We start from the raw sequence: 25,554 nt of genomic DNA on the forward strand, positions 1-25,554 counted from the left end.
TCTTTTAACAAATTTGAAACGTAAGTTTCAACTGTTTCTTGTGATGAAATGGCTTCACCTCTTATAGGAAAATCAATGTCAGATCTTACTGTCAGTTCATCAGCAGTGAAATTTTTTGTCATTGAAGTGTATCTCACAGCGAATTTTGCTGTTGCTAACTCACGATGTTCATTTAAGGGAAGAATTCCGGCTGTTTTGTATGCTTCCTGTTTGGATGCTTTCAGTTTCAGTAGCTCAAGGAGGCGTCACTGCGTTCGGACAAATCCATATACACAACACCACATCTGCCAAGCAGATGCCTGACCAGCAGCGTAACCCAACGCGCTTAGTCAGGCCTTGAGAAAAAAAAGGTGAATAGATAATAGATAAGCTTACATAAATAAATAAATAATAATTATGATATAAAAAAGGTAGTAGTAATGATAATAATAAAATGATAATAATAAAAAATAAATAAATAAATAAGACAATGATGATAAATAAGCAAATAAATGTAAAACATGAAGACACACATTCACACATACACCCACACATGCATAACAGATATGCACCAAACATGCAGTTTCACAGATATGAAAGCACAGTCAAATACATATAAACGTACATGAGCTCCAACACACACACCCACACACACACACACCACACACATTACCCTGCACCTCCTGTACCCCCTCCTCCACACGAGAGGGCACTCTGAGGGCAATTTTGATAGCCTTACAGTCTACACTCTGAATCTTTTGTAATAGATATTTAGGTGCACTGAAAAATATTTCTTGTGCATAGGCTATCTTAGATCTTACAATGGATGGAAAGATGAATTAATGTTTTTGTATCCATCCCCCAGGGTAAGCGGCTTATCATTTTCATAAAATTGATACTTTTCCTTGCCTTTGTTAAGATGTAATAAAAGTGAATGTCCCATGTCAGCTTTGAAGTAAGATAAGTATCAGTATCAGGAGAGTTGACTTCCGCCCACCGTCGAGGACAGACGTGTTTCGTGAGAGCTCTGACAACACTGTATTCCGAGCTCACTTCTTTCTCAGTAGGAGAAGGGAAGGAGAAAGCGTGCAGTGAATGCAGTGTCGTATGGCAATGGAGTAGCGAGAACTCGACGTTAGGCGAGCGGGGCGCAGTGTGCTCAATATTTATAGAGAGATGAACTTTTGATATCTGCAAGTTACTCATCTTTCAGTTCAACATTTGTGATGGCAATTACACGCAAAAATAATGAGCACAACTATTTCTAAGTAATTTGGGAACAAAGGAGGTGCAAAGAGGAAACCGTCTTCGTCGTCGTCATCGACCAGTGACCTGTGTCTTAGTCCAGAGCAAACAAAAGATAGCAGCAGAGCAAATCAAAACAGTAAGAAACAGAAGAAAAATACCGAATTTACAGCAGAAGAAACAGAAGAAATGGCCTGGCAAGAAGCTGTCTACGAACTAAAAGCTGCTTTGACGAAACTGTCGAGCAAAGAGGATATTCAGCAACTAAAAAAACGAATTACTGAAGTGAAAGAAGAATTCAAACGAATTGCTGCGTCACTGGAGAACAAAATGGACAAACTAGAGAGCCGAGTTTTTTGACATCGAAACCGAGAAAGACAGACTTGCGGCCGAAGTGAATCAAGTGCGAGAAGAGAATGCCAAATTCAAGAACCAGCTCACACAGAACTCCAAAGAAATCGACATCCTAAGAAACGGCATCAGCGACCAGGAACAGCATGGGAGACAGTGGAAAGTCCGAGTCTTCGGCGTCCGCGAGGCCCAGGGGCAGGAGACGGCAGAGGACTACTTGAAGAAGTGCCTCAGCATCTTCACAGAGAAGCTGGAGGTTCCAGTGTCAGCCAGCGACATCGACATCGCGCACCGCACCGGGAAAGTCGGCGCGGGAGGAGGCCGACCCCGCCCCATCATCGTGCGCTTCATGTCCAGGGGGAAGAGGGGGCAAGTGCTGACAGCCCGCCGCAAGTTGAAGCAGACAGGCATCACTGTAGGGGAGGACCTCACCCAGACTATGGCCGCTTGGTCGTCCAACGGCAAAATCTTGGTGAAACTGAAAAATGGAAAAACTTTGAAAGTTGACACCAGTACGGACATTGATGTGCTTTTCAGAAAAGAAATGCCGTAACAAGAATCTGTATGTTGAAATAGAAAGGGGTGCGCGGATGGGTGTGAGGCGTGTGAGTGTAAGGGAAGGTGAAATAGTCATAATCATATTAGGTATGAACTGCTGTTGGCTGCTGCAGAAATGTGCAACAATTCATGAATGACAAAATGTGAGCACATTAACTGCGCTGAGGAAGAGAGGGGGCGGGCGGGAACAAGGCGAAGTGGTGGGGTTACCTATATTAATGTTAGACGTATTTTCTGCCTGTTAGCTTAAATTGGAATCACCTTATTCGGGTTATAGTAGTGACGGTAAATATCATTGCCTCTCTCTCTCTCTCTCCCCTCTCTCTCACTTAGATATGTGTAAGAAAAACAGATAGACAACCTTACACTCTGCAAACATTATTTAATCTGTACAGTAATCCAAATGAATGTTTTGTTTTGAAAATGAGCTGAAAGGAATGAAAATCCCGTTCGAGAAAGATGTTCGAAAATTGCAGATTGAACAAAAAAATAGTCATTTAATATTATTATTAATTATACCATTTTTTAATATTATTTATTTGTTAAATAATTTTTTATTTTTTATCTTGTTTTTAGATTCGTTTTATAGCGACTGTTAACATTTTTGGTGCATATAACACTGACATTTGTATGCTAGAAAAAATGATAAAAAACAAAACAAAAACATAAACATAAACATCAATACACACACATGCAAATGAGAATATGCATGTACGCACTTACACACACACACACACACACACACACACACACACACACACACACACACACATGCAGACACACGCACACACTTGTACACGAACTCACACTCAATGCTATATGCACAACATACATATTCAAATACATAGAAGATACATGTTAAGACAGATATCCAATTTCATATTGAAAATGAGAACAAAAAGGAAATACTGCTTGCTGTTCGCCAATTTGTAAACCATGTAAACTATGTTGAATATCTTAAAATGTGGGAAACAATTGGATGGTTGAAATTCTCCTGTTGTTTACTTGCAAGAGGATGACTATCAGACTGGATGTAAGTTTATGATGGCCAACACATTGACCCGATATTGCCGAAGTTATGCTGACATGTAACATTGAATAGCATCCTATGTTTAAGTCATATCATGTCAACATGTAAACCAGTGGCATTCGCGTGTGCGGACACACACACGCACGCACGTACGCACGCACGCACGCACTCATATGACACGCACTCATACACGTACATGCACAATCACTCACTTTCTCTTACTTGTGGTCTGATTTGATTATCTGATTTGACACGGTGTTGCTGTATATTTTTGGTTTCATATTACCATGATTTTACTATTGTGTTATTATGATGTATATATCTGAGCAAGGAACTTTTTTTGTTTTTGTTTTGTTTTGTGGTGGTGTTGTTTTTTTGTGTGTTTCTTTTTTCTTTTTTTCTTTTTTTTTCTCCAAGCGCACCACAGGCACAGACACACTCAAAACACAAACGCATGCACACACACACACACACACACACACAACACACACACACACACACACACACACACACACACACACACACACACACACACACACACACTCACTCACTCACTCACAGTCACACACAAACACACACACACACACACACACTCACTCACACGCGCACACGCACACACATACACACACCACCGGATACGACACACTCAATGTGCACGAGGTATAAAGAAAAACTTGAGATGCAAAAGATGATTATGCCATTTGATGCAGTCCTGTTGAAATATTTGAATGTTCTCATAGTGCCATGATATTGCCATGGTATTGTTATGACGTATGCATTTGAGTAACACTGGAGATGTGTATATGTCTTTGTTTTTGCTCCTTTTTATAGCCCCTTGCAACCATAGATACTCACATACAAACAATCACCCAACACGACATGCTCAATAAATGAGGTACAAAGGCAAATCTTATGATACACAAAATGGTTAGCTGATTTGATACAGTGTTATTAGATTATATGTTTGGTTTCATATTTCCATGATGTTACCATTGTGTAGCCATGACGTACGATTTATCTGAATGTATGTATATCAGGTTTTTGTTTGTTTGTTTTATTTTTTGTTGTTATTATTTTCCCCTTAACCCATCACACGGATACACTCACAGGCAAACATACATGCACACACACGCACGCGCGCGCACGTACACGTATATGCACGTGAGTGTGCGCATCGGGCGTTGGAGAGCAGGGGAGGGAGGGGGGAGAGGGAGGGAGAAGGAAATGGGAAGGGGAAAAAAACGTGAAAATTTTGCGATTGCAGTTTGATGAGCTTAGCACTGATGAGACGAGAGTTCACAATGAGCGGACAGTTCGTGACTAACACATACACGCACGCGCGCACACGCACACGCGCACACACACAGAGGAAGGGGGGGGGGAGAAACGTATGCGAGCTACACGAGCAAGGGGAAGAAAAGGAGAAAGAAGTAGCTTTGCACTTTGGTGAACACTTTGTTTTCCCCTTCTGAATGGTGAGTTCACAAGGAACGAACAATCCGTGGTGTGCATGCAAAAAACGAGAGCGGAAAAAAAGAAAAACATGTGAAGTACCGCGAATGTTTTCGGGTTACCACTACTGTAGCTTGCAATTGTTCACTCGAGAATCATATACATACACAGAGTTGTCGTAAATGGTACTTTGTGATGTGATATTTGGTGTGTATATCTATTTATTCATTCATCTGTTACTTTTTTTTTTTTTTACGTCCAATAGAAATTTAGCAAGTGAGAATGTAAGTATTGTTAATGTATTTAATATGCAGCTGTGGTGATTACAGTAGTGAAAAAGTTTTTGGCTTAATGTAACATTTGCCCTATGTCAGCCAGTGCAATTTGGTTGTCCATGCTGATGTGACTTTCCAAATTATGTGGCACAAGCCTTCAAATAAGCATTCAATTAAGCAGGGCATTCAGAGGAGAGTCTCTCTCTCTCTCTCTGGTTTTTTGTTGTTTTTGTTTTGTTGTTGTTGTCGCTAGATACCCCCACCTCCTCATTGATGATTTGGATTATGAAGCGGAGGAAAAAAGATCACACACACACACACACACACACACACACACACACACACACACAGGGGAGATGGAGATGGAGAGTGAGGGGAGGGAAAGGGAAAATGAAAATAGAAAACCGCGATAGAGGGGTTGTGGACATGTCTCCTCTTCCATCACCAGCACCTTTCCTTCATTAAAACTTGGATGCTGGTGTTTGGTGGATATGCATGCTGCTGCTGCTTTTTTTTTTTTTTTTTTTTTTTTTTTTTTTGTATTCTTGGCTTTATATATGTGTGTGCATCACAAACGATCCAGTCTTTTTTTTTTCTTTTTTCTTTTTTTAAACTCGATGGCGAACAATTGACGGGGAAAAAATCCTAAACCTTCGTGCAGGAATATGAGTATACTAGTGAACTTTTTTTTCTGTACTTTTCGGATTCCACGGAATCAAAAACAATGTCACTCTCAGCCCGGTTTTGGCTCTGTGCAGTCAGCTAGGTTATGGGCGACAGTGATGGTGTGTAAATGTTGATGCTATGCCCCTTTGTATTACTCTTACTGTACATTGTGTTGTTGTTTTTTTGTTGTTTTTGCGCCCATCGCTGGCTTGCGCTAGTCAATCAAATTGTCACTTTTTTTAAATATTTTTGAACTATGGTGTCATTTTCTTTTGTCAGTAATTGTTACTTGTCTGTATGTAATTTACTTTTCTATCTCGGTCTCTACTTCTCACGAATGGATGAATATTTTTTGTTTCCTTTTGCTCAGTTAATTGATTTTAGTATACACATTCTTTATTTCTGTGTTTGTTTAACAGAAGAATATGTTATGGATAGAAATCACAGTGATTCTCTGGAAGAAAGGGGGTGCGATGTATACAGACCAAAAATACCCTTGTCAATGCGTAACCTTAAGATATCATCTCTAAACTGCCAGGGGTTGGGAAATTTTTAGAAAAGGAAAGACGTCTTACAGTATTTAAGACAAAAGCAATATTCAGTATACTTTTTACAAGACACACATTTTACTAAGAAGATGGACAGACGGATCAGGGCAGAATGGGGTTATGAATGTGTTTTTTCACACACACAGTTTAGCTAGAGAATTGCAGGAGAAAAAAGAACTAGTACAGCTACGAAAAATAAAATTGGAAGGGATCGCTTTAAGGTCAAAAGCAAGATGGGCATCTCAGGGTGAAAAGATGACTAAATATATTTGTAATCTGGAAAAATTAGTTACATCTCGAGGTAATATTTTGACGGAAACAGACGAGATCTTAGAGGCGACGAGACTTTATTATGAAGACCTATACAGAGAACAGGAAGTAAAAAAACATAGACATTAGCAGTTACATTAAAAGTTTGCCCAGTCTGGATGAATTTGAATCAGAGCAACTAGGACTTACAACAAAACAGGAAGCCACAGAAACACTAAGAAGAATGCAAAACGATAAGAGTCCAGGCACAGATGGAATGACTGTAAACTTCTATAAATTTTTCTGGAAAGACACAGGGGTATTTGTAGTCAGATCACTGAATGAAGGTTTTAAAAAAGGAGAACTGTCAGTTACACAAAAAGAAGGGATAATTACATGTTTACCAAAGGGAGATAAGCCAAGAGAATATTTACAGAACTGGAGACCTATTTCGTTGCTAAACGTAGCTTATAAGATAGGATCTGCATGCATAGCTAATAGAATCAAGAAAGTTCTACCAAAGTTAATACACGAAGATCAGACAGGTTTTATTCCAGGTAGATATATTGGTGATAACATAAGAACCCTGTATGACATTATGCATTATTTAGAAATTGAATATCGTCCAAGCTTGTTAGTATCAATAGATTTCGAAAAAGCATTCGACTCATTAAATTGGCCATATATGAACACTATTAAAAGCCTATGGATTTGGCTTAGATTTATGTAAATGGATTCACACCTTTTACAAGGATATAAAATCATATGTCATTGTGAACGGTAAAGTATCCAAAGGCTTGAAAATACAAAGAGGATGCCACCAGGGAGATCCAATCCACCCTATCTGTTTGTATTATGCACAGAAATCCTGGCGTGCAAGATTAGGGAAGATGAAGAAATTAAAGGCATAAATTTATTAGATACCATTTTTAAAATTAGTCAGTTTGCTGATGATACAACATTCACATTAGGAGATAAAGAATTATATGAAAAGTTGTTTGAAACAGGAGGGATTTGAAGGATTTTAAGGGCTAAAAATTAACTATGATAAAACATTAAATGTCTGGTTAGGAAGAATGAAGAACTCAAAACGCTGGTATCTACTAGAAAAGAAAATGAAATGGAACCCCCCCAAATATAAACTTTTAGGCATTTGGTTCACAGAAGATCTATCAAAAATAACTGAAGTGAATACAAAAGACAAATTGATAGAAGCTTAGAGGCTTTTCAAGATTTGGTCAAAACGTATATGTACACCCCTTGGTAGAATTGCTATTTTAAAATCACTTATACTTTCAAAACTCATTTACTTGTGGATTCTTCTTCCCAATCCCCCGGACAAAGAGATAAATCAACTACAGAAACTGTGCTATGAATTTATATGGGATGACAAAACAGATAATATTAAAAGAATATATACAATGCATAATGTTGGAAATGGAGGTTTGGGTATTCCAAATATACAAAAGTACATAGAGGCTCTAAAAATATCATGAATTAGGAAATTACACACAGGAACAGCAAAGTGGAAAAAAATACTCTTGGTCAGATCCCCAGAAATCAACTCCCTGGGTCTGTACGGACCAAGAAAATTTGTAAACACTGAATGTAATAGTTTCTGGAAAGATGTATATTGGGCATATGAGAATTTTACAAAACATGTTAGGTTAAAAGAAGAACAAGAGGCACTCGTAGAACCACTTTTTCATAACGACAAATTTAAAGTCGGTAATAGGACAGTTTATTTAAAAAACTGGACAAGTAGAGGTATTTTTCTGGTTAGAGATATTGTAGATGAAAATGGGTGCTTCCTTAGTCATAAAGATTTCACAGAAAAATATGAGGTTAAAGTTAATTATTTACTGTATATGGGATTTATACGTTCATTAAAAGTTACCTGCGCACGAACAATGTTACTATCACAGACAAAACTTGCAATAAAGAACCAAAAGCACTGCAGATAATAGCTAATGTTAAGAAAGGATCTAAAATTTATTATGATATATTACTTGAACCAATTTTTCTATACAATATAAATTCTTTTATCAAATGAGAGCAAAAACTAGACATTGCAATAAATTGGGATGCCACTATGAAACAAGTGAAAAATAAAGGAAGTAAGATTGAAATGGTTCCAGATTAGAATATGTCATGGTATATTGGTTACAAACAAAATACTAAAAGAAAATGGGAATAACAAATAGCGACATGTGCACCTTCTGTAAAAATGAAATAGACACAATTCAACACTACTTATGGCACTGTACATTTACTCAGCTCTTTTGGGGGGACTTAGAGAATGTCTTGAAGGAAAAGTGTGAAAATTGTGCAAATGTAAAGTTTAATATAGAGTTAGTATTATTTGGAAATGATGATGTTACAAAAACAGGTGAAATATTTGACTATATCATTCTAGTGGCGAAACATTTTATTTATAAATGCAGAATAAATAAAATCAAACCATGTATAAAGTACTTCTTAACAGACCTAAGAAACATATATAAAACCGAAAAATATATACACTCGATGGAAATGATGTCCATAGCATTTTCTAGAAAATGGTACCCATACATAAAAATGATTGAAGGCAGCGAGGAGGAGTAAAGACAACCACGAATGTAACGTTTGTTCTTTTATTTATTTTCTTTTTCTTTTCATTTACTTGTTTTATACAGTGCATGTCACTTTTTGGTTTGTTTGTTTTTTTCTCTGTATGAAGACAGTGATGTGTTGTTTTCTTGATCTGCAGTTTAGGTGGTGCACAGTGGCAAATATTGTTGATTTCAGATGTTGGTTTTGTATGTCCGTCTGTATGTATTAAATGTTAAACTCGGGAAAAAAAGTATCAGTATCAGTAGCTCAAGGAGGCCTCACTGGGTTCGGACAAATCCATATACGCTACACCACATCTGCCAAGGAGATGCCTGACCAGCAGCGTAATCCAACGCGCTTAGTCAGGCCTTGAGAAAAAAAGAAGATAAATTCATTTAAAAACAAGAGAGGCAAGGCCTTCAAGACTCACTTGTGATACACTTAAAAAAACAACAACAAGCTTTTTATGTATTGAGTATAATTTCAAAATGTAATGTTTAAGATGAGAAAGATCAGTTTAAAGCAAATTAACTCCCCTAGCATTACAGAATAATCTCCCTTTTTTACTATCTGCACCAAAACGTTTGCAAAATAAATAAAACTTCCATGCTTAGCAAAAGAAGTTCCCGATTGAACAAAAAATGATAATAATGACTGCTCTAGCTGTTGGGTCAGAATATCAGATCAAAGTGCCAAGTTTAGAGAATACAAAAAATATAAATATAACAGTAAATGCAGTTTGCATGCAATTAGGCTTCATTCTTTATTTTTTTGTGCCCATCCCAGAGGCGCAATATTGTTTTAAACAAGATGACTGGAAAGAACTGAATTTTTCTTATTTTTATGCCAAATCTGGTGTCAACTGACAAAGTAGTTGCAGAGAAAATGTCAATGTTAAAGTTTACCACGGACACACACACACACACACACACACACACACACACACAGACAGCCGAACACCGGGTTAAAACATAGACTCACTTTGTTTACACAAGTGAGTCAAAAAGGACTACTACTACCGATAATAATATGTATAAGGCGCAAAAACTTGAAGTCAACTATAAGCGTACAAAAAATTTAAATAATAATAATTATAAATAAATAAAAAAGACAACAATGATGATAAATAAGCAAATAAACACACAAACACACACCCCTCCCCCTCACCCCTACCTCCCTCCTCCTAAGAACTTCACCAATCAATTAAAATCAATGACGTCACCGAGTTATTTAAAATCGGGTATGCTAGATGGGTTACCACCTGAATTAAACAACATCATACATGTTTTTTTCAGTCGACGAAGCTAGACCATTTTCAAACATATAGTTACCAAGGTTATCAAGATCGGATTGATACAAACGACGTATGTAATTCTGTGCTCTTTGTGGGGTTGACTTTTTTAGATTGGCACCCATTCACATACATATATCATCAGCATACTGTACTAAAACTACACGATTTGACAATGCCTTTGGGAGATCCTGAATAAGAATATTAAAGAGAACTGGGGCTATAACTGAGCCCTGTGGAATTCCCATGTCAAGTTTATGTGGCAAAGAATAATGTGTTCCTACCCTTGCTTGAATAATTCTATTTGATAAAAAGCTTTTTATATACCCATAGATATCACCAGATATTCCAATTGATTTGAGTTTGTATAACAGACGTTTGTGCCAAACCTGATCGTAGGCCTTTTTTACGTAAAAAAAAATTGCTAGGACACTTTTTCTGCGGGCAAACTGACGTTTTATCTGAGTTGTAATCTTTACTAGGTGTTCGGCCGTTGATCTTCCTTTCCTAAAGCCAGCCTGGTTCACTGGAATGATATTGCATTTTTCACAGTAAGTTGTTATTCTCAACAGGACTATTTTTTCAATTAATTTACCGACATGCGAGGTCAAAGCAATTAGGCCTATAGCTTTTTTATTTCATTTTATTATTACGTTTAGGTTTTCCTGCTTTTAAAACTGGTACAACTATTGATGTTTTCCATATATGTAGTACAGTTCTAGATGTCCAACATTTCTGATATATTTTATGTAGGAAAACGATACATTTTTTCGGAATGTGTTTTAGCATCTCATTAGATAGTGCATCGATGCCAACTGAACTCTTCTTTTTTTTTTATTGCTAAGGGAAGCTATAGCGATTTGTAACTCCTCATACGTAATAGGAAAATTAAACCACAAGTCATTTGCGGAATGGGATCACTGTATAAAGCACTATTTTCTTCTCTGTCTCTATGTGTTTTACACGCAGGTGATGAGCTTTCGAATTTGCTATTTTTCGCAAACATTTTAACAAGGATTTCTGCCTTTTCCTGATCTGATAGAAACTTGTTTTGTGAGTCATTTGATATTTGGCAACTTGGTAACTTTATTCCATTTTCATTTCTTTCATTTTTGCCCAAACTTCATAAAGTCTTTATGATCTGAAATTTCTTGTGAACAAAATGATGACCAATGATCTTCTTTTAGCTTCGGCTACTGTCATATGACTCTGAGTGTTTGCTTTCTCCATTTCTTTGTGCTTTTGGGGCTCACTGCCCGCGAGGTAGTTTCTTTCTTGTAATTAACAGCCTTTTCACATGCATCATTCCACCTGAACAGTCACCCGACTTTACAGCCTTTGCTTTTGGGATCGACATATCGGCTGCTGATAACACAGCTTCGGTAAAGTTTGAATGCATTACATCTACACTCTCATTCTCAAGTGTGGTTTTTTTTTTTCAAAATCGTGAGAGGTAAGAATGTTTTGAAATAAATCCCAATTTGCATTTTTATAGTTATATTTTTGAATTATGTCGACGTTATTATCAGGCTGGTTATTATCATCAGCTATTGTAATGATGCTAGGCACATGGTCGCTTCCCAGTGTGTCTTTATGTGTTTCCTAGGTACATGATGGGACTAGCTTTGGGGATATTAGTGTCAGGTCAGTCGCTGATGGTATGTGTTTAGAGACGTCAGGAATGCTAATAACACTACCATCATTCATACGATAAAGGGGCTGTCAGTGATATTTTCTATTAACCGATTGCTTGTCACAGTTTTACAGTCCTTTTCCCAGTATGGAGAGTGGGCTATTACCCATTTACCAGGCTGTTGTTCTTGTAATGTTCTAAGCCATTCAGTATTTCGATTGTTTGGACTTTCCGGAAGATAAACGCAAAGTACGTTAAGAACTAGCTTGTTGCTAAATTTTACTGTGGCAGCACAAGAGTGTATGTCAAAGCTTTCTATAGATTTTGAAACACGAGACTCACATGGATTATACTGTAATTCCCTAAGTATATAAATAGCAGTACTTATCTTCTTGCCCTTGTTCCCAGTTTCATATAATGGTGGAAAATAATAATTTGGAAGTTTGGGAAGGTTACATGCACTGGTATTAAATGACTGCAAAATTAAAACGTCACACTTACTTGATGCTAGAAAATGTTTCAGATAGGCCAGGTTAGATAGAATAGATCTACAGTTCCACTGGAGTAGCCTACTTTGTAATCGCGTTTGCTTTTTCAGTACTATCTTTCCTATTAAACAGGAATATAATGTTATTTATACTATATGATTAAATCCAGGACCGTAGTTTACAAACTATTGCTTTTCTACTAGATGAATGATCAGCGAGGAAAAACAACAACATGATTTTTAAGTTTGACACAAAGATTAAAACTTTTTTTTTTTTGGGGGGGGGGGGGGGGAGTGGAGGGGTTACAAAACCTTAAATATTAAGACTTAATAGGGGTTGGAGTTTATAAGTACGCAATTACACTGGATAAAATAGTCTTCAAGATGAATAACAGTATGGGATATTCACAACTAGAAACAGTCAAATCTTGAATTTGCTGAAATTGTGGGCAAATCTACAAGTCATTGTCACATTTCTGAAGAGATCTAACTCCAGTCATTCAAAACATGGGTTCAGCCACGCACGCTCCTCGGTGAAAGGGGGATATACAGTGCAGGCAGGGAATCTCCATGGACGATGGTTGACAGGTGGATGACGTCTGCCGGGTCTCTTCGGCTTCTCCCAGAAAAGCTGGCGGACTTTGCCCACGTTCCCTGCAAGTACACTTGCTCCTCTGACAGTCGGATGCATGCCGTCTTTGAGTGACCTGGTATTTAGGTTATTGTGGTCAACAAAGGACATATTTTTGCAGTTGAATAGTTCTGTGGAGGTAAGTGCAGCTTGCAGCTTGTGTAGGAGTCTTGACTGGAGAGACGGGAGCAGGTTTGGTGGTTTTAACAATATCAGCATAGGTCTTCGTGTTGTTTGAAATGGAACTGTCTGTGTGGAGCTGTCAACAGTGTCATTTTTGTTCTGTGAATTTTTTAGGGTGCAGATTATTTCATTTTGGTCATTGACCGCTTTTTTCTAAATCAGTGACCCTTCTGCATAAACTTTCGATAGTGTCAGTAAGATGGTGAAGATCACTTCCTGTCTTGCTGTCATCAGTTGTATTTTCATCGTCAGCTGCGTTGACGTTGACATTTTCTTTTGTGTCCGCTTGGGCAACAGTTTTATTCAAGGCAGATGGTTTTGAACTTTTTTTTAGAGGTTTGCTTTTCTCTTTTGGTGCCGGAATATCCAGTCGGCCCCCCAAGCTCCTTGTTCTCGTCATGCTTGTAGAGGTGCTACGATTTCAGCAGTTTTGACTTTCAGCTGTTGACTTTCCGCCATCTTGAATCTTCGCCGTGTGTGTGTGTGTGTGTTAGGGTGTGCGTGCGCGTGCGCGTGCGCGCTTGGCGTGTGTGTGTAAGGGCGTATGTCTGGGTATTATACCTCTTGTGCTTTCTGCAACTGATCCACTCTGTCTGTGTGTTTGTGTGTGTGTGTTCGTTCGTTCGTTCTTTAGTTTAACGTATTTTCACTGTAAGTGATATTAGACGAGGGTAGGAAAAAGATCGAGTGGGTGGAGGGGGGTGGGGGATTACTGTGTACGCATGCGAGTAAGTGAAAGTGTGTGTGTGTGTGTGTGTGTGTGTGTTACATACAGAAACTGATTGATTTAAGTTTTGTTAAAAAACAAACAACAACAACAACAAAAACATAACAATATAACATATTTCTTATGAAAAACTAAGAACTATAACAGCGAACCAACTGGACTATTTAACAAGGAGTAGAAAAAGTCATACATTAGCAGTGGACTGCTGAAGATCGTCAACACTGAAGATGATTTCAGTTCAGGAATGTGAGACTTTAGCATATCGCAAGTTGTTATATGATCGGCTGTTATGTGAGCACCACAGATGCAAGAAACATTACTGACATATTTTGTCCTAAAACAATTCATTTTCCATCTGCAGATTAGATAAATTATTTGCCTCTTATGAAAATCATTATGGTAATGTTTTCCCATGAAACCATACATTTTCTGTATGTTCTTATGTAACTCCGAGTTACCGGTGTGTTTTTCCTCAAACTGAAATTTTGACCACTGGACTTTTTCTACCATGGTGTAACATTCCTGTAGTGAAAGCGAAATATTTTAATCTAACTCCTCCATGGAGCTTCTAGCTCCTTTTTTAGCCAAAATGTCAACTTTTTCATTATAGTAAAAACCGCAGTGAGAAGGAATCCAGCAAAAAGGTTATGTGTGAGCCTCTTAGTAAGAGTTCGTGAATGAAATGGTTGATTTCAATAATGAGTTCATACCTAACTGTTTCTTTTATAAGTTCAATAGCGTGAAGAACTGATTTAGAATCAACACAAAATAGAATCTGAAATATAGTTTTCGGAAAGGATATCATGAAATTTAACGCCATTAGAATTGCTATGAGTTCAGCTGTGAAGATGGACTTATTCTCTCCCAGTTGAAATGAGTTTTGAAAGTTAAGGTCTGGAATAACGAAAGCAGCACCATCTCTATCATTTACAACAGAGCCGTCTGTAAATATATTTAGATGATTAAGGTATTTCTCTTCCAAATGGATTCGTACATGCGATGTAAGTAAATTTATGTTGTCATCTTTGGTCAGATCAGTGTGATCGATATCAAGTTGCGCTCTTTGAAGTTCCCATCCAGGCGTGGGTGATACTACAGACCTTTTAGCAAAATGTGGGGTTTTATTCACGCCGGAATTTGTTAAAATACTTGACGTGTATGTTCCCAGGTAGTATGAGAGGATATAGATCTAGCTCTCTTTGGAAAATCGCGGTCGGATTTGAGAGTTATTTCTGATTCCAAATCATTTTCATCCGTTAAACTTCTCAAGACAAATTTACTACACGCAAGTTCCCTTTGATCCTCTAATGGTAATACTCCCGCTGCACTGTACGTTTTCTTACTGGAAGCATAGACTGGTAAGCCAAGTGCCAGTTTATATGGTCTGCAGTCTGTGCTTTGAATTTTTTTTCAATGAATATTTCTGTGCACTGAAGTATACTTCTTGTGCATATAAAAGTTTAGACCGAACAAGTGATGTGCAAATGTGTAGTAGAATGAATATGTCCTGGCTCCATGGTTGTTTGCATACTATTTTCAAGAAGTTTGTTTTCCTGGCCATTGTTAAAATGTAATCGATATGATGATTCCAAGTTAATTTTGATGTAAGGTGTACTCCAAGGAATTTAACTACTTTTTTTATATTCCAGGGTGTTATCGTAAATTTTAAAGGAAGGCAATGTTGCTGGACTTGATCCATTATTAAAAAGCATCAAGTGTGTTTTTTCGGTTGATATTGCAGACCATTCTCGCTCATATAATTTGCTTCTGTGTTTAATTCATTTTGATATAGCTCTTTTCTGTAATTCATATATCGGGCAGGCGTATTCTTTTTGATTGTAACTTTCATCCACATGCATATATCGTCAGCGTATTGAACCATTACAACATTCTTTGTTAGTTTTTTTTGGTAGATCATTCATTAGAATGTTGAACAATATTGGAGCAAGTACAGAGCCCTGGGGAATACCTGTCTGCAACTCCGACATAAACAACCAAGGGACCAGAGTGTGAATGGGGACGGACGAAAGGATTTTTGGAATGAAAGGTGTGAAAAAAAACATGGGACAATTTTCTCCTGGCTCTTCTTCCTCATTTTCTGAAGATTTTTGTAGTGTTGTATTCAAATGTTGATTTTTTGGCTGACTATAAAAAGGAAGAATTATTTTCACGTATTCACGAAATAAAGCCTTCAATAATTGCTCTTAATGAGATCCTACCAAAGAACTGTTCCACTGTTCCATCAGCCAATGAATATGCTATACCAGGTTTTGACCAATTTGTAAATGACAAACCTAGTAGAGGGTGTGCACTGTATGTGGAACACAAGTTAAACGCCAAACCATGTGATGTTTTAAATAAAACTGAATTTGAGGAAAGTGTGTGGTGTGAATTCAAAAGCCCAAATGATGAGAATGTCTTGTTAGGCTGTATCTACAGGAGTGGGCAGAGTTCAAAAGAAAATAAACAAAAACTATTTCAACTCCTGAAGCATGAGGAAATTACCACAAAGTCCGTATAATGGGCGACTTTAATTTCTCATCAGTAAACTGGAATGGCCAATGGACAAATGAAGAAGATAATGAAGTAGTTGAAAGCATTTGTGATGCTTTTCTCATTCAGAAAATATCACATCCCACTAGGCACAGAGATGGACAGCAGTCCACTATGCCTGATCTCATACTGGTTAATGAGAACAGCCTGATCTCTAACTTTGACCATAGAGCACCGCTTGGTTTGAGTGACCATGAGGTACTTATTTTCCAAATGTATGTAGCAAAAGCTAAACTCAACCAAGAAGACTGTCCTAAATATAATTTACGGAAAGGTAACTACAATGACCTCAGACTGGAAGGAAGTGAAATAGATTGGAGCACTCTTGATGACATGGATGTAAATACGTGCTGGTCTCACGTAAGAGACTGGGTTCAGTCGGGAATGGACAGACATATACCAAAAGTGAAAGTAAAAAAGTCAGCTACTACGTCTAAAGCCAAACCAAAATGGATGGACAGGAAAAACTCGAGACAAATCAAGAAAAAGTATAATGCTTTTAAAAGATATCTCGAAACTAAATCTGGTATAGACTACAAAAAGATACATTATTGAGAGAAATCTCTCGAAGAGAATGATTAAAAATGCAAAGAAAGGGTATGAGAGAAAAATTGCTTACCAAGCAAAGAGTAACCCTAAAAACTTATGGAAATACGTGCAAGAAAAATTGAGGATAAACACAAGTATCAACGCAAGGGACTCGGGTGAAATGGCAGTAACTGACTCTGAGAAAGAGAAACACTAAATGACTTCTTCTCAAGTGTATTTACTCGTGAGAAAGTAGACAATCTACCCAACATGACCAAATCTCCTAAGCTAGAAGGCATAACTCTTTCAGAGATAAGAGTCACCCCAACAGTGGTGGAAGCTAAGCTTAAAAATCTTGACCCCTCTAAGGCTCAGGGACCTGATAGAATTCCGGCCAAAATACTGAAGGAACTCAGTAAGGCACTATCAATTCCTTTCAGCATACTGTTCAACAAATCCTTAGAGACGGGAAGTATCCCAGATGACTGGAAAACTGCTGATGTTGTTGCCATATTCAAAAAGGGCTCCAAACAAGACCGAGTACCTATAAGCCAGTCAGCCTCACCTGTGTTATATGCAAGGTACTAGAGTCAATTGTGAGGGATGTTATTGTAACATATTTTAATGACTTTAAACTTTTTGCGGACTGTCAACATGGCTTTCGAAATAAAAGATTCTGCATGACCCAACTGATTCAAGTAATGGACGACTTAACTGCACTTACTGATGACAGAAAATCAATAGATATAGTGTATTTAGACTTCCGTAAAGCTTTTGACTCAGTACCGCATAAAAGACTACTGATCAAATTGAAAAATTATGGAATTGATAGAGCCCTCCTTGACTGGATTAAAGACTTCCTGACTGACCGAAGACAGAGAGAGAGAGTGGGGTCAGCATACTCTTCGGACAAACCGGTTTTAAGTGGTATTCCACAGGGGAGCATTTGAGGCCCAGTCCTTTTTACCATATTCATCAATGACTTACCGGACGTGATATCGAGTACATGCAAAATTTTTGCTGACGATACGAAGATTCACGGGGACTCAAACAATTACTCTGACATCCAAAGGGACCTTGATAATGTGCAAGACTGGTCGCATAAATGGAACTTGTATTTCAATGTCCAAAAATGTAAAGTACTGCATATAGACAAGAAAACCCCCCAAACTGACTACACAATGAAAATGGGTGATTCAAATGAAATGATTCAAAAATGCTCAGAAGAAAAAGACCCTGGTATTACCTTCGACTGCGATCTTAGTTTTGACCCACACATACAGAAAGCGATTAGTAAAGCTAAGTAAATGACGGGGGTGATAAGACGATCTTTCTCCTTTATTGATAAAGACATGTTCCTGAAGCTATACAAAGCGCTTATCAGACCACACGTGGAGTACGGTAATGTTATCTGGTACCCATTGCTTAAAAGACAATCTTCGTCGGTAGAAAAGGTACAGAGAAGAGCGACTAAGATATTGCCATAATGCAGAAACATGACTTATGATGAAAGACTAAGATACCTTGGGTTACCATCTCTAAAAGCCAGAAGGGTGAGAGGAGACCTGATCCAAGCATACAAAATATTTCACAGTGGACGACATTGATTTCGACTCTCTAGTTCAGTTGAGTAAATCTGACATCACAAGAGGCAATGCAGGCAAATTGTTTGTTCCGTTTTCTAACACTAACCTGAGGAAACATTCATTTGCTATCAGAGTGGTTGGCAAATGGAATTCTCTTCCGACTAACATTAAACTTACTAACACTCTTAACAGTTTTAAGAGCCTCCTTGATGCAGATGCAAATTTTAAAGATATAGAATATGACTTTGATAACCGAGACTCTTCTCATACCAGTCCATATGAAATTCTATATGTAACTGTAATACGCTGCGCTAAACACCTCGAAAAATACTGGCAAATCAATTGACGGAGCACAAGAAAGCCGCGAGGCTATATAAGCTCCTACCAACCTACCTACCTACCATTTTGTCAACATTATCTTCGGTAGATACTGTTAGATCTAGATCATTTAGAATATTTGCGAAAGTGACCCAATCTGCTTTTTTGTAGTTGTACTTTGGGATTGCATCCTGGATAGTATTTTCTAATTGAATTTTTTCGTTAATCGTGATGGATATTGGAACATGGTCACTTCCTAATGTATCGTCACGAGTTTTCCATGAGCATGATAAGTTGGGTGAAGTCAGTGTTAAATCAAAAGCTGTTGGTCGATGAGTGGGTACGTCAGGAATTCTAGTACATGAGCCATCGTTAAGTAATCTTAGTGATGAATCCACTATATTTTCTACAAGCCTGTTACTGGTCACGACAGTACAATCGTTTTCCCAAAAAGGAGAGTGAGCATTAAAATCACCACCAATTATCCACTTTTCACTTTGATCTTTGACGGTTTTCAACCAGTCTGCTCCTTTTGGTAAGTAGACCGATACACAATTGACAATAACTGAATCAGAAAACTTGATAGTGGTGGCACATGACGAAATATTTTCTACATTTTTGGGAACGGGCGACTGTTTGGTACAATATTGTAGTCCGATACGGATATAAATAGCAGTGTTGATCTTTGCGTCAGGTCGTTCTTGATCAACGACTGGTGGGTAGTAGAACTGCTTCAGTATAGGGAGGTTATTCTTTTTGACATTTAAAGACTGAAGCAGAAGGACATGAAACTAGTTTGATGCAAGGTCTTGTCGTAAATAGTCAATGTTTGCGGACAATGATCTGCAGCTCCATTGCATCATCTTGACTATGATATTGTTCTTTAAAAACATTGTCAAAATGATATGAATAAATAATATTAATATGTGACCTGCTAAATTAACTATAATAACTGGAAAATGAATAGGAAAAAACTGTAGTTTATCAATAAATACTTAATTACCAGTGTGTGTGTGTGTGTGTGTGTGTGCGGCGCGCGCGCGTGTGCTTATTCGTGTGTGTGTGTGTGTGTGTGTGTGTGTACAGTCGAAGACCGATGCCAGGATGTACAACCTCAAACGGGTGACGCGCCGGGTTTGCATGGCGGTGCTGGTGGTGATTGGCCTCCTGTTTATTCCGCCCCTCCGGAACATCCTCACTCTGGGCTTCATTCCTCGTTTGTGGAGAGACGAGTCGACATTCCGGGTAACAGTCCTTCCTGATTCCGTCCAGTTTTTGTTTTCCTTCCTCCTTTCTTCTCTCCCTTCTTTCTTTTCCTTTTTCTCCACACTAATTCCTCCTGTTTTCCTTACGAAATCAATCCTTCCTTCCGTCCTTACCAGTTCTTTCCTTTCTTCCCTCCTCATTCCGTGCTCCCTTCTGTACTAATTCGTTCCATCCCTTCCTTACCAGTTCCGTGCTCCCTTCTGTGCTAATTCGTTCCATCCCTTCCTTACCAATTCTGTGCTCCCTTTTTTACTAATTCACCCCCTCCCTCCCTTACCAATTCCGTTCTCCTTATCAATTTCGTGCTCCCTTCTTTACTAATTCATCCCCTCCCTTCCTTACCATTTCCGTTGTCACGGTTTGTGGCATTCATTTGTGCGTGTTCGTGTGTTCGTCTCCTTTCCACCCTCTCCCTTTCCCCTCTCCCTTCCCCCCTCTCCCTTTTCGCTGTCCCTTTCCCCTCTCCCTTGCTCCCTCCTTCTCTCTCCCCCTTTTTGTTCTATCGTTCTCTTGTGTGCTCATTTCTGTTCCGAACTAATGCACGTGAATCTGTTGTGATGTGTGTCTGACATGTCCGTATTCCTTATCGTTCTGAACTCTTGAAATGAGTTCGGAGTTTACGTCGTTTTGAAGGAAGGGTTTTGCTTTGCCTTTGGTGCCGAGCTTTGATAGGAGAAGGATCGCCGAGCCAGCAAGCGAGCTGTTGGGTGCCCTCTTGGACAGTTGTGGGGTTCGATTCCTGTGTGACCCCTTTCTTCCTCTGTGTGGGTCTGTGTTCTGTGATTTCTCCTGGCCAGTGGTGTGCCTGATTCCTGGTGACAGGGGAGGGAGAAGTTGCATAGTTAGTTGTCCTCGTGGTGTTGTAACTTGACATTTGTTGGCATTTCGGAATTGTTTTATCGAAATATCTTTTAAATCCAGTATTCATTTATTTCTAGATATTTTGGGATCATTGATAAGGTTGTGTTTAGGGTTGTTATTTTGCTATGTATTCAGCTCGTGTTGTTTCAGGTTTATTTCCTTAGTGAACTGTGTCGAACTGCAGCCTAAGATTTCCAAAACATTTGTGTGGTGTTTGGAATGTGATTGGGAGATTGCAATATTACCCCATTGAGTTTTGCTTCTATCGTTCGAAACTAGCATTATAAATAACGACAAATTGTCATTCCTTACTAATTCATCCCCTCCCTCCCTTACCAATTCCGTGCTCCCTTCCTTACTAATTCATCCCATCCATTCCTTACCAATTCCGTCCTCCCTCCTTTACCAATTCATCCCCTCCCTTACCAATTCATCCCCTCCCTTTATTAATTCATCCCCTCCCTTCCTTACCAATTCCGTGCTCCCTCCCTTACCAATTCCGTGCTCACTTCCTTACTAATTCATCCCATCCATTTCTTACTAATTCCATTCTCCCTCCTTTACCAATTCATCCCCTCCCTTACCAATTCCATGCTCCCTTCTTTACCAGTTCATCCCCTCCCTTACCAATTCCGTGCTCCCTCCCTTACCAATTCCGTGCTCACTTCCTTACTAATTCATCCCATCCATTTCTTACTAATTCCATTCTCCCTTCTTTACAACTTATTTCATTCGTTACTAATTCCTTCCTTCCTTTCTTATTCCTTCCTGCCTTCCTTACTAATTCCTTCTTTCTTTCTTTCCTTACCCCTTCCTATCTTCTTCCCGTCTTCCTTCCTGCAATCCTACCATCCGTCCTGAACTAATTCCTTCTCGTCTTTTCTTGAAACCTTCCTTCCTTCCTTTCTTTCTTCCCGACGCTTTACTATCTCCTTACCTACCTTTCCTCCGTTTGTTCCTTCCTTCCTTCCTTCCATCCTTCCTCCCTCCCTCCCTTCCATCCTTCCTCTCTTCCTTCAGTTTTTCAAAGGAACTTTCTTCTTCATTCCTCTCTTCTGTTTGGTGTATTTACTTTATGAATTCATCTGTTTATCGATGTATTTATCTATTTATTCATTTATTCGCTTGTGTATTCATTTATCCATTGATTCAGTTATGTATCCATTATGCACTTTTTCTCAAGGGTTGACAAAGCGCGTTGGGTTACACTGCTGGTGAGGCATCTGTTTAGCCTATGTGGTGTAGCGTGTATATGGGTTTGTCCGAACGCAGTGACGCCTCCTTGCGTAAACTGAACTGAACTTATTTACTTCGTCTTTTTTCTCTTTTTTTTCTCTTTTTTTCGTTTAAATCAAAGTTGTTGTTTACCTGTGTTTGTTTTCCTCCTCCACATTTACCTGTTTACTGCTTTCTTCTGTTGTTTCTTTATTGTAATCATCGTTATTGTTTTTGTTTGGTGCTGTTTTCTCTTCCTTTTTCCACTCTCTCTCTCTCTCTCTCTCTCTCTCTCTCTCTCTCTGTGCGGGGCAGCGGGTTGGCGAGGAGGGGTATCCAGGGAAGGGAGAAAGAGCGAGTTTATTGGGGTTTTTTAAATATTTTTTTTTAATAAAGTTTCTTTCTATCTTACTCCTTTTCTTTTTGAGGACTGAGATCAGTTTTGATTTTTACCCATTGTTTTTTTCGTTTTTTTCCCTTTCTTTCCTTTTTTCTGTCATTGTCCTTTTCTAGTGAGCAGATATACCGATCTACCACGTGTGTGTGTGTGCGCGCGCGCGTGTGTGTGCGTGCGTGCGTGCATGCATGCGTGTGTGTGTATGTATGTATGTGTGTGTATGTTTTTCATTCCATTTCTTCCTTTCCTCCCTTTCTGTCCTTTTGTGTGTGTGTGTGTGTGTGTGTGTGTATTCTATTTTCTGTGTGTTTTTTTTCGCCAGTTGATCAAATCGTACATGAGCGGGTATAGCTGCTCCTCACCACCTGAAGCAGCGCTGTCCCCTTGCACGCTGCCTGCACGTGCAACTGACAGTGTCCCAGGTCACCGTGACCTGATGCAACAGCTGTTAAACTCTGGTAAGTAGTTATTATTAGCACTTGGCCGACAATTGGGGGGAAAATTAGCGTTTTGTAAAGAATATTACAAACAAAACAAATATTCAATAGGAACATGCTGTACGTGTAGGCTGTCTTGCGTGTGAGCTTGCATCCACACTCACGTGTGAAACAGAATCAGAATCAGAATCAATTTTAATGTCGATTAAACCTTAACAAGGTTTATAAGACACGCATGCAAAGTTACATGAAACCACACACAAAAAAGCAAAACAAAACAGATAAAATATTGAACAAGAGATTGAATCACTCCTGCACGCTATGGCGCTTTTCGGCAGCAGTTACGGACAAATTTCCCAAACAGTCCCACAAGTTTGTCTTCCAGTATTAGCTGACTGGGTTTAATAATATTTGGAAGGTATTTTTGAATTTTTTGTATGAGTTCTGTTCTAATTTCTTTGTACAATTCGCAGTCATCGAAGAAATGATACCCATCCTCTGTTGTTTAATATTGTAAACATAGTCTCCTTTCTTTTTGGGATTTTGAAATGTCTTTTTCTATTGCTAAATCATGACAGGATATTCTTAATTTGCACAATGATTGTTTTTGATTATAATTAAGATATCCTTAAAGCAAATAAGGTTCGGTTCTGTATTCATGAGTAATTGTATTACAAAATAGTAGTTTAGATTTATTTTCAGATTTGTTTCTCTTCCAGAATAAAACATATCCATATTCTTTATTCATTATAACGTGGCTAAGTCTATGAATATTGAATGTTGACTGATTATTCCAAACATATCTTAAACCAAGATTCTGTGTGTGTGATATTGGTGTTTGTTTGGTGGTTGTTGTTGTTGTTGTTGTTGTTGTGTGTGTGTGTTCATTTTTAGACCTAACAGATTGTGTGTCTGCGTGTGTGTGATTGTGTATGCGTGTGTGTGTGGTGGTGGGGAGGGGGGGGGAAGAGATTATCATATATAAATTGTGGAGTTGAGGCAGGAGTAGGATGACTGAACTGAAAGTGGGACGGTGTTTGAATGTTGTGGACGTGGGATCTGTTAGTCATCTTTCTCTGTGCATGCACTGTTGTATTCCATCTTCCTGTGTGCATGCACTGATATATTCCATCTTCCTGTGTGCATGCACTGATATATTCCATCTTTGTGTGCATGCACTGATATATTCCATCTTCCTGTGTGCATGCACTGTTATATTCCATCTTCCTGTGTGCATGCACTGTTATATTCCATCTTTGTGTGCATGCACTGGTATATTCCATCTTCCTGTGTGCATGCACTGTTATATTCCATCTTCCTGTGTGCATGCACTGGTATATTCCATTATCCTGTGTGCATGCACTGGTATATTCCATCTTTGTGTGCATGCACTGGTATATTCCATCTTCCTGTGTGCATGCACTGATATATTCCATCTTCCTGTGTGCATGCACTGTTATATTCCATCTTCCTGTGTGCATGCACTGTTATATTCCATCTTTGTGTGCATGCACTGGTATGTTCCATCTTCCTGTGTGCATGCACTGGTATGTTCCATCTTTCTATGTGCATGCACTGGTATATACCATCTTTCTGTGTGCATGCACTGGTATTTTCCATTTTCCTGTGTGCATGCACTGGTATTATCCATATTCCTGTGTGCTTGCACTGGTATATTCCATTATCCTGTGTGCATGCACTGGTATATTCCATCTTTGTGTGCATGCACTGGTATATTCCATCTTCCTGTGTGCATGCACTGGTATATTCCATCTTCCTGTGTGCATGCACTGTTGTATTCCATCTTCCTGTGTGCATGCACTGGTATGTTCCATCTTCCTGTGTGCATGCACTGGTATGTTCCATCTTTCTATGTGCATGCACTGGTATATACCATCTTTCTGTGTGCATGCACTGGTATTTTCCATTTTCCTGTGTGCATGCACTGGTATATTCCATCTTCCTGTGTGCATGCACTGGTATATTCCATCTTCCTGTGTGCATGCACTGGTATATTCCACCTTCCTGTGTGCATGCTCTGTTACATTCCACCTTCCTGTGTGCATGCTCTGTTACATTCCACCTTCCTGTGTGCATGCTCTGATGTATTTCATCTTCCTGTGTGCATGCACTGGTATATTCCATCTTCCTGTGTGCATGCTCTGATGTATTTCATCTTCCTGTGTGCATGCACTGGTATATTCCATCTTCCTGTGTGCATGCTCTGGTATATTCCATCTTCCTGTGTGCATCCTCGGGTGTATATCATCTTCCTATGTACATGCTCAGGTATTTTTCATCTTGTGTGCATGCTCTGATATATTCCATCTTCCTTTGTGCATCCTCGGGTGTATTCCATCTTCCTATGTGCATGCTTTGTTATATTCCATCTTCCTGTGTGCATCCTCGGGTGTGTACCATTTTCCTATGTACATGCTCGGGTATTTTTCATCTTCCTGCGTGCATGCTCTGTTATATTCCATCTTCCTATGTACA

The 25,554-nt window shown here is 38.8% G+C and overlaps 1 protein-coding gene across 2 annotated transcripts in view; it reads left to right on the forward strand.

The window, feature by feature from the left end:
• Positions 1-25,554, forward strand: part of LOC143300510 (uncharacterized) — a 58,931-nt gene that overhangs the window by 28,971 nt on the left and 4,406 nt on the right. For both annotated transcript variants that reach the window (XM_076614239.1, XM_076614240.1), the window contains exons 2-3: positions 19,969-20,127; positions 22,944-23,079. In XM_076614239.1, the coding sequence (XP_076470354.1) occupies positions 19,987-20,127; positions 22,944-23,079 (277 nt within the window). In that variant the 5' untranslated portion in view covers positions 19,969-19,986. The remainder of the gene's footprint in view (positions 1-19,968; positions 20,128-22,943; positions 23,080-25,554) is intronic.

Source organism: Babylonia areolata, chromosome 26 (assembly GCF_041734735.1).
Source record: "Babylonia areolata isolate BAREFJ2019XMU chromosome 26, ASM4173473v1, whole genome shotgun sequence".
Classification (NCBI taxonomy): domain Eukaryota; kingdom Metazoa; phylum Mollusca; class Gastropoda; order Neogastropoda; family Buccinidae; genus Babylonia; species Babylonia areolata.